At 39.6% G+C, this 14627-nt stretch overlaps 1 protein-coding gene across 7 annotated transcripts in view; it reads right to left on the bottom strand.

Moving 5' to 3' along the window:
• Window positions 1-14627, bottom strand: part of MLLT10 (MLLT10 histone lysine methyltransferase DOT1L cofactor) — a 173635-nt gene that overhangs the window by 38885 nt on the left and 120123 nt on the right. For 6 of the 7 annotated variants that reach the window (XM_058669312.1, XM_058669311.1, XM_058669316.1 and 3 more), the window contains 2 exons: window positions 12298-12342; window positions 11413-11445 (listed from right to left, as the gene is read on the bottom strand). In XM_058669312.1, the coding sequence (XP_058525295.1) occupies window positions 11413-11445; window positions 12298-12342 (78 nt within the window). The remainder of the gene's footprint in view (window positions 1-11412; window positions 11446-12297; window positions 12343-14627) is intronic. The other variant, XM_058669315.1, reaches the window with a different exon arrangement.

Genomic DNA, 14627 nt, shown 5'->3' with positions numbered 1-14627 from the left:
TGTCCCTGTCCCTCTCCTTCCCTTTCTAAAACTACCAATTTCAATTAAATAAATAAATTTTTAAAAGTTATTAAAGAAGGCCAGCAATGCGGCACAGCAAGTTAGGCTGTCACTTACAGTATCGGTATGCCACATCAAAATTAATGTCTTCACCACCAGTTCAAATGATCACAAAGTTCATTTTAAAAGTGACTATGAAGGGGCTGGCATTGTGATACGAGGGTTGTGCTGATCTGACACCAACATTCCCTACCAGACCACCAAGTCCAGTCCCAAGTATTTCACTTTTAATACAATTCCCTATTAATACACCTGGGAGGACAGAGGAAGATGGCCCAAGAATTTGTCCCCTTGCCAACTAGGTGGAAGTCTACAATAGTTTCTGGTTCCTAAGTTTGATCTGTTACAATCCCAGCTATCGAGGCCTTTCGGGGAATGAATCCATGGCTGGAATGACTCCTCTGTACATGCTTACTTCCTCTCCATCAATCTGGTTTCAAATAAACAGATCTTTTTTTAAAAGGTCCCACCATGAATTTTCATAAAAATCTTTGCTTAACAATGAGATAAAAAAAAATAAACAGATCTAACAAGATGATGAATCCAAAAAAAAAAAAAAAAATCCAGGCATGGACTAGGAGATAAATACAAAGAAATTAAAAGAGGTTAAATGGAAAGGCACTTGGGGTAGCAGTTAAAGTAACACTTCAAATGCATGCATCCTGGGTTCCTGCTAAGGCACACCCTGACAGTGCCACAGGTCATGGTTCAACACAGTTCCTAGCCACCAACCCAGGAAACGTGGACAGAGTTCCAGGATTCTGGCTTTGGCTTGTCCCAGCTTGAGTTATCCCAGGTGTTCAGGAAGTGAACCAATGAATGAAAGTTCTTTCTGGGTCTTTCAAATACAGTGAAGACGACACACACCAATTTTTATGGGATCAGGCTAATGTGTATACATCCTAGGAGACAGCAGGTGATGCTCCAGTATTAAGTTCCTGCCAACCATGAAACCAGAACTGAGTTCTGTGGCCTGGCTGGGACCCAGCTGTTGTAGACATTGACAAGTGAACCACAGATAGGAAGTCTTTCTCTCTATGCCTTTCAAATAAACAAATAAGTATCCCCCGCTACCATAGGTCAGCGTGGTACAGCAAGTAAATGTACTGCCTACAACGGAGCATCCAATATGGGTGCCAGTTTGAGTCCCAGCTGCTCCACTTCTGACTCAGCTCCCTGCTAATGGCTTGAAAAAAGCAGCACAAGAGGGCCAACTGCTTGGGTCCCTGCCAGCCACATTGGAGACCTGTTAGAAGCTCCTGGCTCCTGGGTTCAGACTGGGCCAGGTCCAGCTGTTGCAGCCTCTAACTCTTAACTTTCAAATAACTTAAAGATTTTCTTATTTAAATTTCTTAGAACGGGCCTAGCAGCTAAAGTCCTTGTCTTGAACGCGCCGGGATCCCATAGGGTCCCTGGTCCTAATCCCAGCAGCCCCACTTCCCATCCAGCTCCCTGCTTGTGGTCTGGGAAAGCAGTCGAGGACAGCCGAAAGCCTTGGGACCCTGCAACTGCGTGGGAGACCTGGAGGAGGTTTCTGGCTCCTGGATTCAGATTGGCGCAGCACCGGCCATTGAGGTCACTTGGGGAGTGACTCACTGGACGGAAGATCTTCCTCTCTGTCTCTCCTCCTCTCTGTACATCTGCCTTTCCAATAAAAATAAATAAATCTTTAAAAATAAATAAATTTCTTAGACCAACAAACATAATTTTTACATTTCAAGTACCTCCCTTCTTTTGTCTTTGATATCTGTCTAAGTCTAACCTCTTCATATTTTGTATATTGCCACAGGACAGAAGTCACTTTTTCTGTAAAGTCTTTTCGGATCTGAGACAATTCAATATTAATAGTTCATTTTAAGTAAAGTGCTCCTATAATGTGTCTAGATTAGGAATTTTCTTTCTACTGGCATTCTGTTGGATGTTTCAACTAAGATCTCTCATCTTTTCTAAACCTTATTTCTGCTGTTTCTCTGAAATATTTCTTCCTTTCCATTTTTATTTCCTTTCCTTTTGTGGCTCCTGTTATTTGGATTTTACATGTGTGATAAGTATTCCAGGTTGTATTTTATTTGTCTACACACACAAACAACAAATCTTGGTCCTTTCTTTCTAGAACTGCATTCATCTGATTTATCCGTTATTTCATTCCTTGGTTGTATCCACTGTATTACGTATTTCATTTATTGTGTTCTTTACTTCGACCAATATAGCTTTTCATAATTTCTATTTATTTCTTTTTGATATCTTATTTAAAATTATTATAATCGCCCCTCATGTTTTGTAATATACCTATTTGGCTGATTTGTTTTCTCTAAATACAGCTCCTTTCAGGACTGATCTGAGTAGAAAATCAGACTTCCTACATAGATTAGTTTGCTAAGCCAGAAATCACTTTCAATATAATCATTCTAGTAAACAGTTTTTAAAAGATTTGGAAAGAGAGAAGGAAAAAAACAAAAGAAAAGAAAACAGAGTGGAAAAAGTATAGGGGAGAGAAATCTTCCATTAACTGAGTTTCCAAATGCCAACAACAGCCAGGGCTGTGCTAACCCCAAGCCAGGAACCCAAACTACATCCAAGCCTCCCAAGTCCCCGGTCATCATCCGCTATCTTCCCAGGTGTATCAGCAGGACACTGGAGCAGAAGCAGAGGAACAAGACTGGAATTGGCACTCCGATATAGGATGTAACTGTCCCAAGCAGCAGCTTAAATGCTCCACCACACTCCTCTATTATACTTTCGAGTGAAAAAAAGTAATCTACTTGTTGTTCCTAACATTATAAGCAGCACAGAAAACAAACTCCAAGAGGTCTAATTCCAAATACCTAGATGATACTATGTAACTATATTATACCATTCTGTCTGAAAGGGGGTGTGGGGTGTGAGCACACATACACACACACATCCTTATAGAAAATGACTCTGAAGGACAGCCCCCCATTAAGACATGATGTATCATTCCCAAAGCTTTTGCTTTTTCAATTAAAAAAAAAAAAGGACTTGTTTTACTTATCTGAGAGGCAGAGTTAGAGAGAGGGGGAGAAAGAGAGATCTTTTACCCATTAGTTCACTCCCCCAAAACTCGCACCAGCTAGGGCTAGGCCAGGGTGAAGCCAGGAGCTTTGTCTGGTTCTCCTATACTGACAAAGGGGTCCAAGGACCATCTTCCACTGCTTTCTCAGGGAATTAGCAGAGAGCTGGACCAAGAGTAAAGCAACTAAGTCTATGCAGGGACAGGAATTTGATATTTCTGATGAAGATGCTGCTGGAGACACGTGCATCACATGCTGGGATGCTTGGGATGCATTGTCAGGTCTGCCCCTGTATCCCACTGCCCACTAGAGTGCACCCTGAGGGGTGTGAGGACTTCAGTCCCCTTCCATTCATATGGAAGACTGGACTGATTTCACAGTTTCTGGCTAATGTGAGTTTTTGTGCAGTGAAATAGCAAATAGAAGATGTATCTGTCTCTTTATCTCCCACTCAAATAAATGTCTTAAAAAGAAAGTCAATAGTCTCGAAAGGGAAAGTTCCACTGTAAGTACTCACAGTCTACCAAAATTATATCATTAGTATGTAAAAACGGAGGGGTTTTTGCAAGAAAAATGGGTAAAGCAGATGCATACACAATTGGGTAAGTACGTGTGTGGATTCCATCTCTAATTCAGAATGCCATACTCACTGTTTAATGAACCAGAAATATTTAAGTGACACAATTAAAAAGGAGAGGATCTAATTCACAGAAAATGGTATTAGATTCATCTTTTCTCAGTCAGAAAGAAGGCACCTAGATACAGAAAGCTTCCTTAAAAATCAAACACTTGGGCATGTGGACCCTTACAGAAGAGCTGGTTTATAAATTCTGAAACTCAACAACTACATCTTAACCAGTATGACAAATTGAGACAAGCATAAAAATAAGAATCCCATTCCAGAGCTCCTCCCACCTAGAATCCAAGAATCAGTAATTCCTTTCAGGGCATTGTTCTTTATTACTTTAAATCATTAATATTGCTCAGCAGAAGGCTTATGAGCTAATTAGTATTAACATTTTGCCCTTATAAGCATGCTTCAGTTTGGTACATACCTATAAATTTAAGTTCCTGCTTTGTTAGTGTGGAACGGTCATCTCTGTCTAAGGACAAGACATACTTTAATTTCAGATTTTTAATCACCAGCTCTTAAAAACTACCATGAAAGGCCAGATGAGGAAGATGCTACTGTAGGGGTAGGAACAATAAATGGAATTAAAGTCCAAAGAAAAGGCCTCTGTAAATCTGAAAGTCATTAGCAGTGCTCTAGATAAAAAGATGAATGGCACCGCCACAAATTTAAAAAGTTAACTGTTACTTTATATTTCCTCACATCATATGAATTCCCTGAGTTCTGACTCTTCAAGTTTCAAGTGAAACGTTAATTTCACTTTACAGTTATTACCCTGCGCACCGGAAATTGTGGCTGGCTCACCAACTCAATGATAATATCTCACTGTGTTCATCGCTTAGGAAATTCTGAAGCCTGTTCCCCAGGAATCAATGGTGACAAAGTAGCTTAGATGTTGTGAAACGGAAAGTCATACCTGTCTTTTACAAAGAATAAGTGTTACGGTACTCATTAGTAAGGCTGCTGAGTATTAAGACTTTTCTTTGCAGGCATAATCATAACCATGCCTAACATTTCATTTTCACTTTTAATTCTGAAAACTCATCCTATTTCCTTACCGTATCTCTGATTCAAGAGAATCATTACAAGGTTTGGGTGTATTTTCTTTCAGGTGCTTCTCTCCAAGGTTTCATTTCAACCTCCCAAAAGTGTATTTTGTAAACTTTTACTATGATGCTTAAGAACTACATTAATTTTTCCCCTAATTATGAATGATGAAAGATATCTGTCAGAAAAAAAAGTAGTTCTAAGTTGGCATACTTGGGGATGTGACAACTTACTGTATGGCATATTTTTAAATACGCCATAAACATACAAAAACATGCTATGTTTTTAAATATTTGTTCATTTTCTTCTTTTTGAAAAGTAGTGCAACAGAGAGTGAAAGAATGATCTTCCAGTCACTGGTTCACTTCCCAAAAAACACAAAATCTGGAGTCAGGTCAAGCCAAAACCATACGAATTTTATCTTTTTCTCCGTGAGACAGAATTCAGTACTTAATCATCTGCAGCCTCCCATGCACATCAGCTGGAAGCTGGATCAGAAGTAGAAACAGAAATGAAATTCATTTCCAGCTACTTTAGTAGGGGATGCAGGTGTTCTGCAGCACCTGTCCCAGACATATATCCCTTGTATTTCCTTGAGTGAGAAGGAAAAGAAAACCTTTTATGCTTAAGAAGAAATGAGCTCTCAAATAATCTAGAGCAGTGCTTCTCAAGCAGCTGTTACTATTTATCTCATCAGTAATATTTCACAGCAACAATTTATCCCATCGGTAATATTTCATTACCACACATTTGAGGATTGCTTATCTTTGTTTCTACATTCCTATTTACTTAAGACTTTCTTGAAATGAAAAGGGGATATGGACACAGATGAAGAACAGATGAAGAATGTTCACCTATATCAATTACCATGAGGGCCCATCACGATGGCCTACTAATTCCTCACCTCTCGTGCCCCAGGATCCCACATGGAAACCAGTTCACATCCCAGCTGCTCCATTTCCCTTCCAGTTCCGTGCTTGTGGCCTGGAAAAGCAGCACAGGATGGCCAAAAGCCTTTGGACTCTGCACCCAGATGGGAAAATTGGAAGAAGCTCCTGTTCCTGGCTCCAGATTAGCTCAGCCCTGGCCATTGTGGCCACTTGGGGAGTGAATCAGTGGACATAAGAGCTTTATCTTTCTCTCTGTAAATCTGCCTCTCCAATAAACAAATATTTTTTTTAAATCAGTTATCATTAATACTTTCCTTACCCTCTAACAGATTACTTAGGAATAATCAGCTAACAATACTTCTCCATCAAATGAGTTTATTTGAATAATCTAGGCACAATAATGGTAAGTACCCTAATTAAGGACAATTTATTTTTTTTTTAAAGATTTATTTTTATTACAAAGTCAGATATACAGAGAGAAGGAGAGACAGAGAGGAAGATCTTCCGTCCGATGATTCACTCTCCAAGAGAGCCGCAACGGGCTGATGTGCGCTGATCCGAAGCCGGGAACCAGGAACCTCTTCCTGGTCTCCCACAAGGGTGCAGGAACCCAATGCTTTGGGCCGTCCTCGACTGCTTTCCCAGGCCACAAGCAGGGAGCTGGATGGGAAGTGGAGCTGCCGGGATTAGAACCGGCGCCCATATGGGATCCCGGGGTGTTCAAGGTGAGGACTTTAGCCGCTAGGCCACGACACCGGGCTCTTGTGGGAGACCCGGAAGAGGTTCCTGGTTCCCGGCTTCGGATCGGCGCAGCACCGGCCGTTGCGGCTCACTTGGGGAGTGAATCATCGGACGGAAGATCTTCCTCTCTGTCTCTCCTCCTCTATATATATCCGCCTTTCCAATAAAAATAATAAATCTTTAAAAAAAGTGAATAATAAATGAGACACTACTGGGGTGGGCTTTTATACTAGCACTTAAGACATAGGTTAAGGGGTAAACATTTGGCACAATGCATAAGACATCGATTGGGGCATCCCCTAAAGACCAAATTCAACTGACCTCCAGCTTCCCTCTCATGCACACTCTGGGAGGCAGCAGATAAAAGTACTAGATTCCTTATAGCTGAACTGGGTTCTTGAGTCCTGGTTTTGTCCTGGCCCATCCCTGACTGCTGTAGACATTTGGGGAGTACACCAGAGGACAGAAGATCGTGCCCTCTGCCTTTCAAATGAAATAAAAATAATTTTTTAAAAATCAGCAAAAGATACAAAAAGATACAGATTCAGTTGCCTATGTCCCATATCATAGTGCCTGGGTTCAACACTCTGACTCCTAACTCCAATTTTCCTGAAAATGCAAATTGTAGGAAGCATTGGTGATGACTCAAGCCATGGAGCTTGTGCCACCCATGTGGGAGAGCTGGATGGAGTTTCCCAGCATCCACCTGACTAGGTCTGACCATCAGGAACATTAATGGAGTGAACCAGCAGATGGGAGAGTAGTCACACCCTACCCACACTCTTTCAATCACTAATGAGGGAAAAAAAAAAAAACTCCTGGGCTTTACCAAAAGTATTTTTTAAAAAAAAACAACAAATTCTGTAAACAGGCCTAAGCCTTCAACTACTTTAATATTTTAAAATAAGATTAAAAGTGAAAAAAACCAAGTCAAACAGATGAACTCTTGATGCATCAAAGAACCAGATACTATGCTAAAAGAAACACAACTGCCTCATACAAAATGTATTTACCAAAGAAAAACAAATTACCAATATATGGAACTTATTCAAGCATTGTTTATCAACCAAAAAGTCATGCAAACACAGAAAGCTTATCAGATGATAAGCTAAATATTAATAAGATGAATGAAGCCTAATGTCCACCCTAAATGAGTTGGCAGTATAGCAAGGAAGAAAAACGTGTAACTTAAAAAGCACCACAGGAAAATCATCACTGAAACAGAAAGAGGAAAGACAGAATAATTAGCTACTTTTGAAATTGACTGTAAAACTGAATTGTTTCATAGTTCCTTCAATATTATTGTAAGAATTTTAAATGTATCCCCTAAGTGAAACAGAGAACTTAAATTTCTACTAGTTCCAAGCCACCACCATAAAACCAAATATTATAAAATGGAAAGCACACTATTTCATGGGCATCTATTTAAATTCATCTTCTGTACATGTTTTCCATAACATTTCTAAATGTCTACACTATGCATTTCCAAACAGCCTTCCTTAGTTTTTCTCTAAGTTTTCTAAATTAGTCTGATCATAAAAAACTTATTCTACTTTGCCTAATTTTATTGTTATGATTAATGAAGTACTTTCCTGAAAGTATATTGTGTTTTTATATTCTTCACTCCTTACCTGAAAACACTAAATTGAAATGTTTATAATCATACAAACCCACAAAGTTCTAAGATCCTGAGAAACACCAAATCAAGATGTATGCATAAATTGAATGCCCACCATTATCAATATATAGTATTTCCTTGGTATTTAAATTTTTCAGAATAACTTTGGGTGAAATAACAGAATATCAAAGTTCTGTGTAAAATCTTACATGTACTAGATGGGAATGTCCAGCCTGTGGTCCACACAAGGACTATAAAGCCATTTGATGTGGCCCTTCAGGACAACTGCATACAGGACCCAAATTCAATAAATCTATGGCAGACTCATGTTTAAGTTGATGATTTTACATATCCAAATGGCCCTTAGCAGAAAAAGGGTTCCTAATGAAAGTTATCCAGAGCTTCACAAATTTTAGATATAGAGCAAAGCAGCAACTGTATGGAGGAATAACGAACACAGAAGTATGACATCACCATATGAGAATCCTTAAGGATTTAACAGGGTGGGGGGGGGGGTAGGAGCAGCAGGAATGGGAAGTAACTATCAAAATGAGTCAGAGGAGCCAGCTCTGTGGCACAGAAAACTAGGCTGCTACTCTAACACTGGGTTCCCAGAGCAGAGCTCAGGACCCCAGTCACCACTGAGCCAGTTCAGATCCAGCTTCCTGTTAACACATGGAGGAAGAGAAAGGCCAAAAGACTGGACCCTGTTACTCCCACGCGCTAGACTGGTGCAGAGTTCCAGACTCCTGACTTTGGCCTGGAGCAGATCTGATGGCTGCAGTCATTTGTGAACAGAACCAGTGAATGGAGGATCCCGCTCCTGCTTCCTGTCAAGCTGCCTTTCAAAACAAACGAGTCTGAGCAAGGAAAGGGAAAAAACAAACAGCAACAGGTGAAGAAAAGAGGAAAACTGAAAAGACCTAAATTAAATAAATGCAGACTGAGTCAGCAATTTCTTCATGCCACTATGTACATTATACTTAATGATGAAATACTGAAGGTTTCCTCTGTAAGATAAGGAAGAAAAGGATGTGTGTTCTCATCATGCCAAGTTCAGCACAATACTGTAGCTATGTTTATGGAGAAATGAGGAACTTTTCATTCTGTAGCCTAATGGCTACAGAATTTCTATTTTACAACACACACACACACACACACACAATTGTGTCTTGTGTATTTTACCACAACTTTTAAAAAAGCTAATGTTTGCAAATAAAAAAGAGAGATCACTGACATTCACCAGGAGTCTATCCCAGACTTGTCCAGAGATGGACTTCTAGGGCAGTCGGTAAATCATCAGTTACAAAAAGCCCATGCCATATCAGAATACGTGGTTCAAGTCTCAGCTCCTATGCTTCCCTTCCAGCTCCATGCTATGTATACCCTCTCAAGTACTTGAGTCCCCACCACAAACATGAGAGACTAGAATGGAGGAACAAACTCCTGGCTTCAGTTTGGACCAACCCTGCTGCTGTAGGCATCTGGGGGATCTCTGTCATTCTCTCTCACACTGCATTTCAAATAAATAAATTGTGTGCGTGTGCGTGTGTGTGTGTGTGCGCGCGCACACACACACACACACACAGCTTTCAGTCCTTTAAAATCTAAAAATATAAAAACTCAAGTCCAAGGAATAGGCATTTAACTGTGTGGTCAAGATGCCCCAGGTCCTGAAGGAGAGCGAAAAAATGGCCGACCACGGAGGGTTGATGTAAAGGGGAAGGCAGAGAGAGAGGGCCAAAAAGTGCCAGAAGAAGGAGCAAGTCTAGTTAAAAATACTATACACAGGTGTGCGAATCCCACAGGACACTGCGGAATCAACAAGATCCAAGCAATTTGGAGAATCAACCAAAAATAACAACAAACAAACCAAGGCAGCGCTCAGCGGCCGGCTCAGTCTCACCGCAGCTCGAAAACGGGTGAGTTGGAAACCCAGCGGGGGGGAAAGGCCGGTGGGAGTTTTGAATGGCCAATTTTGGGAGATCGTTGCACAAAGCCCCGCCAGAGGCGGCTGGAAACTGCAGGAGTGCTGAAACCTCTAGCACTGGTGGCGATATTAGTGACCTTGGTGGGACCCAGGCAAAGACAGGGACGGCTAAGTAAGATGCCCCAGGTCCTACATTAGAACGCATCTTGCTTTGGGCTCTCCTGATTCCAGTATTCTGCCAGTGCAGACCCTGGCAGGTTGCTGTGATGGCTCAAGTGACTGAGCTCCAGCCACTCATGGAGGAGGCCTGGACTGAGTTCCAGCTCCTGGTCCTGCTCTGTTGTATCATCCATTGTAGGCATCAGGAAAATTAACAAAATTAACCTGCAGATGGAAGCAGTATTACTGCTGGCCCTCTACCAGTGAATAAAAAGTTAATTAAAATAGAAGCAAACAAAAAATTAAATTTTTTACTTATTTCTCCTGAGTAAGAAAACAGAGTGTCTGGCTATACTGTCTATAGAATTCTCTCTTAAACACAACATTGAGCAGCTGGCACTGTATGGCAGTGAATCAAGCCACTCCACCTGTGATGCAGGCATTCTATCTGAACAATGGTTTCAGTTCTGGTTGCTCCAATTTCTTGCAAATGTGCCTGGGAAAGCAGAAGTTGATGGCTCAAGTCCTTGGGCCCTGTCACCCATGCAGGATATTCAGAGGGAATTCCGGGCCCCTTAGCTTTGCCTGGCCCCACCCTGGCAATATACCCCAAATACAATGCAAGCCAACTACAAATTCAACTATTTTAGCAAAATTTCTGAACATTCAAAGATTTAAAAAGGTTCTTACGGAACTGAAGAAATGCTAAGCCATTTTTGCAAAATGCTTTTCATTATAATTACATTGAAAAAAGTAAAGAGTGCTAAAATCTGTTTTACATGTTGATTTCACACTACAATCCAGAAAAGACACTATTCCAATAAAAAAAAAAACACCTCATCCCAAACAAGAAGCATTTTACAAGACTCTCTTTCATCTATTCACTATGATACAGGGCTGGAATATTCCATACATTAATAAATCAAAATCCTAAAAATTAAAATTCACATTATGAATTGTGGTTTTACAGTAAATTACTAATAAAGGTGCCAATTACTGACTATAATGGCAAGAAACAGCTCAGAATTAGAAAAGCCATTTTCAAAATTGCAATTACTTTCAGAAACTTTGAATAACACTTTTATCATTTTTCCCCTCAGAAAGAGACATTAGAATATAAAATGAGGAAATCAAATGACCAGTGATGACTTCAAGCAGTTTTCACTAAGGTGCTAAACAACTGACTCAAGGCAGTGCTGGATCTCATTTAGTCAACAGAGCATGCAAGCTTTCAATTAAGATTCCCTACCAAAGGCAACCTCTGTAAGAAATGAATCACCAGAGAAGAGTCTAATGAAACTTACCATTATGTATTGCATTCAGCAACTCTGAGAAAGCTTTCAAGTAAGGAAAAAAGGACTTCAGGTTAAGATCATTCTCAAATACACAAGAAATACACAGGCACAGAATGCATCAGTATTAATAAAATATAGTAAATCAATCATGTATCATAGCTTTGGTTACTAAAACTGCAAGCACGACTCTCAGTTTTTACATGACATCAATTTCTAAGTAGTGTATTCCATTTACCAATATATTACTAAACTGAGAAAATGCTAGCTACATTGTCGTAAGTAATGACAATAATTTTCTTAGTGATACACATTTTAAAAATCATCTTTAAAAAGACATTTAACAATCTAGCTAGATAATGTGTTGGTAAAAGTCTCTATCGGATGCATTTCTATAAAAGTGTATCTTTCTTAGTGCACATTCAACAGTATTATGGAGAAAAAACTCATTATACAATCTAACCCTATCAAACATCCTCGTTTCTCAGATATCAGTGTAATCAAGTCTCAATATATGCAGAGCTTTAAGCAAGAAAGCTACCTTGCCTAATGCCAATATACGAAGGCTGAAAAATTATATTATTAAAATGAATGGAAGCTAAAATACTGAAAATATATTCCATTGAAGAGCCAAAGTCATAATTTTGCAATAGAAGCAGAATTTAATAACAGCCAACAATCAAAATTCAACTGCATACATTTCAACTGTATAGCAGATCTAGAACATAAGACAAAGCAGTAAGTTAATACAACTTCGCAGACCAAAATGTCCACAATTAAGGCCCAATTACATTTTTGAAAATAAATTTAACAAGTCAGGGGTGACCTAATGTACTAGGAAAAGCACTAGAGTAACAGTCAAAAAGTCTGGGTTATCAACCCAGTTTGACAACTTACTAGTTGTTGGACAAGCTCCATCATGCCGATACTGCATGGAAATCTCTGTTGGGAGGGAGGAGAGAAAGGAAATCAGCAAAGAAATTTCCAGCGATTTAAAGGTAGAAAAACAAATGCGCCCAAAAAAAAAAAAAAATAGAGGAAAATTAACCTGAAAGTCTAACTAAGTAGGTCAAACAAAACCACAAAACAAAAAGTGTAAGCTAAGAGCTGGGATTTGAGGGGTTGGAGAGGAAAACATTTTGTAATTCTCACAAATTCTCACAGGCTAGTGTGGGAACTGTGAACACAATACTACAGAACAAATACTCAGCACCAGAGTCTGAGAATAAATGGCTTTATTCAAGGGGGCAGTGTAAATTACATCAACATATATAAGGTGATTATCAGTGTGTTGATATAGCACCAATGTGAATATATCAATGTGTTTTACTCAAATTTATCAGACTAGAAGAGTTCATTTAAAACATTTAAACATATGCTCAAAACGGAGTTTTTGTGCTTTATGTTAATTATCTTAGTTACATATGAGTATAAAAACATGACTTATTTAAGTGTAAAACTCATGAAACAAAATCAGCTTATATTTTTACATGTTCCATTTCAAAAAACAGTAATACTCTTCCTTTTTTATCCCACTCAAAAGCTGCTGAAAAACACAACCTGAGGTAATAAACACTGATAAAAGCAAAAGCTCTCAGATATAGAAAATGCACTTCTTAAAGGTTTATCTTTAATTGAAAAGCAGATTCTACTGAGAGAGAGGGAAAGACAGAGTGATCTTCCATTTGCTGCTTCGTTCCCCAAATGCCACAATGGCCAAAAAGGATCTGGTCTGAAGCCAGGAGTCAGGAGCTTCTTTCCAGTCTCCCACACGGGTGCAGGGGCCGAGGGCCGAGGCCATCCTTCACTGCTTTCCCAGACACGTTAGCAGGAAACAGAGTAGGAACTGTTGCAGCCAGGACATAAACTGGTACTCATATGGAATGCTGGCACTGTGGGCTGAAGCTTAATTACACCATGTCACTGGCCATGGGAACACATTTCTACACAGCATTTAAAGGGAAAAATAATGGACAATGTTGCAATTCAAAAGATCTAATTTGTTAGTCCTGAAAATAACTGTATTCCTTTTGTCAAAAACAATGTTGACAAAAATTCTTGAAGAAGGATAGCTGGGAACTCTGGATAGTATGCAAACAAAAACATGGCCCCAGGCACCACGTGTATAGACCTCACAGGAAACCACCATTCACACATATGACCACATGTTTCTCAGACTTGAAGCTTAACCACAGGTCCACCTGGAGTAACTTAAGCTAAAAAGGAAAACAAAAGCCAATATTGACTTTAACATCAAAAGGATTTCACATTAGAAACTGTTAAAAATACGAAACTTTAGTCTGATCCAGAAAAATATGAAAATGATGTAGACTTTGGTGTTATACCCTTTTCACACAACACGTGAAAATGAGGCACTCAGGGATAACTACCTTAACGTCTCAGTGGCAAAACTAGTTATCTGTAAGACTGTAGGGATTGCTAAAGAGACTGCCATGGTACAAAATAAAGAAGTGTCAGTTTTCTGGAATGGTGCTGAAAAATAATCAATGAATATTCATACTAGCAAAAGAATTTAATCAATTGGAATATGGCTCTTCTGTCCTATGAACTGGCACTTAAATAGAAAGATAATCATGATCGTGAGAACAGCAAATACTCAGATCATCAAAGACCAATACAGAATCAAGAAGAGAATTCCTAGGTGTATCCTATTCTCAGTTTTACATAATATTCTATTTTTCATTCATGACCAAATGTAATCAAGATGTCTAAAGCCATGAGCCTAGATAAAGGTAAGTTTGAGTTCTGCTCACTGAATCATCTATTTTCTTAAAGATTTATTAATTTTTATTGGAAAGGTGGATATACAGAGAGGAGGAGAGACAGAAAGATCTTCTGTCCCATGATTCACTCCCCAAGCAGCCTCAATGGCTGGAGCTGAGACGATCTGAAGCCTGAAGCCTGGAGCCTCTTCCAGGTCTCCCATGTGGGTGCAGTGTCCCAAGGCTTTGGGCCGTCCTCGACTGCTTTCCCAGGCCACAAGCAGGGAGCTGGATGGGAAGTGGGGCTGTCGGGATTAGAACCAGCACTCATATGGGATCCCGGCGCGTTCAAGGCGAGGACTTCAACTGCTATGCTATCGTGCCAGGTCCCATCTATTCTTTAATCTACAACATCTTGTCATTTACTGTTCAGAGTTTATGAGGCAAATATATATATCTTAATGAAGCCTTTGTTTACCAATCATTAATCGCTAATGAAATTAT

The sequence above is a fragment of the Ochotona princeps genome, chromosome 10 (genome assembly GCF_030435755.1).
Source record: "Ochotona princeps isolate mOchPri1 chromosome 10, mOchPri1.hap1, whole genome shotgun sequence".
Taxonomy (NCBI): Eukaryota; Metazoa; Chordata; class Mammalia; order Lagomorpha; family Ochotonidae; genus Ochotona; species Ochotona princeps.
This window is presented reverse-complemented; position numbering and strand designations above follow the sequence as displayed.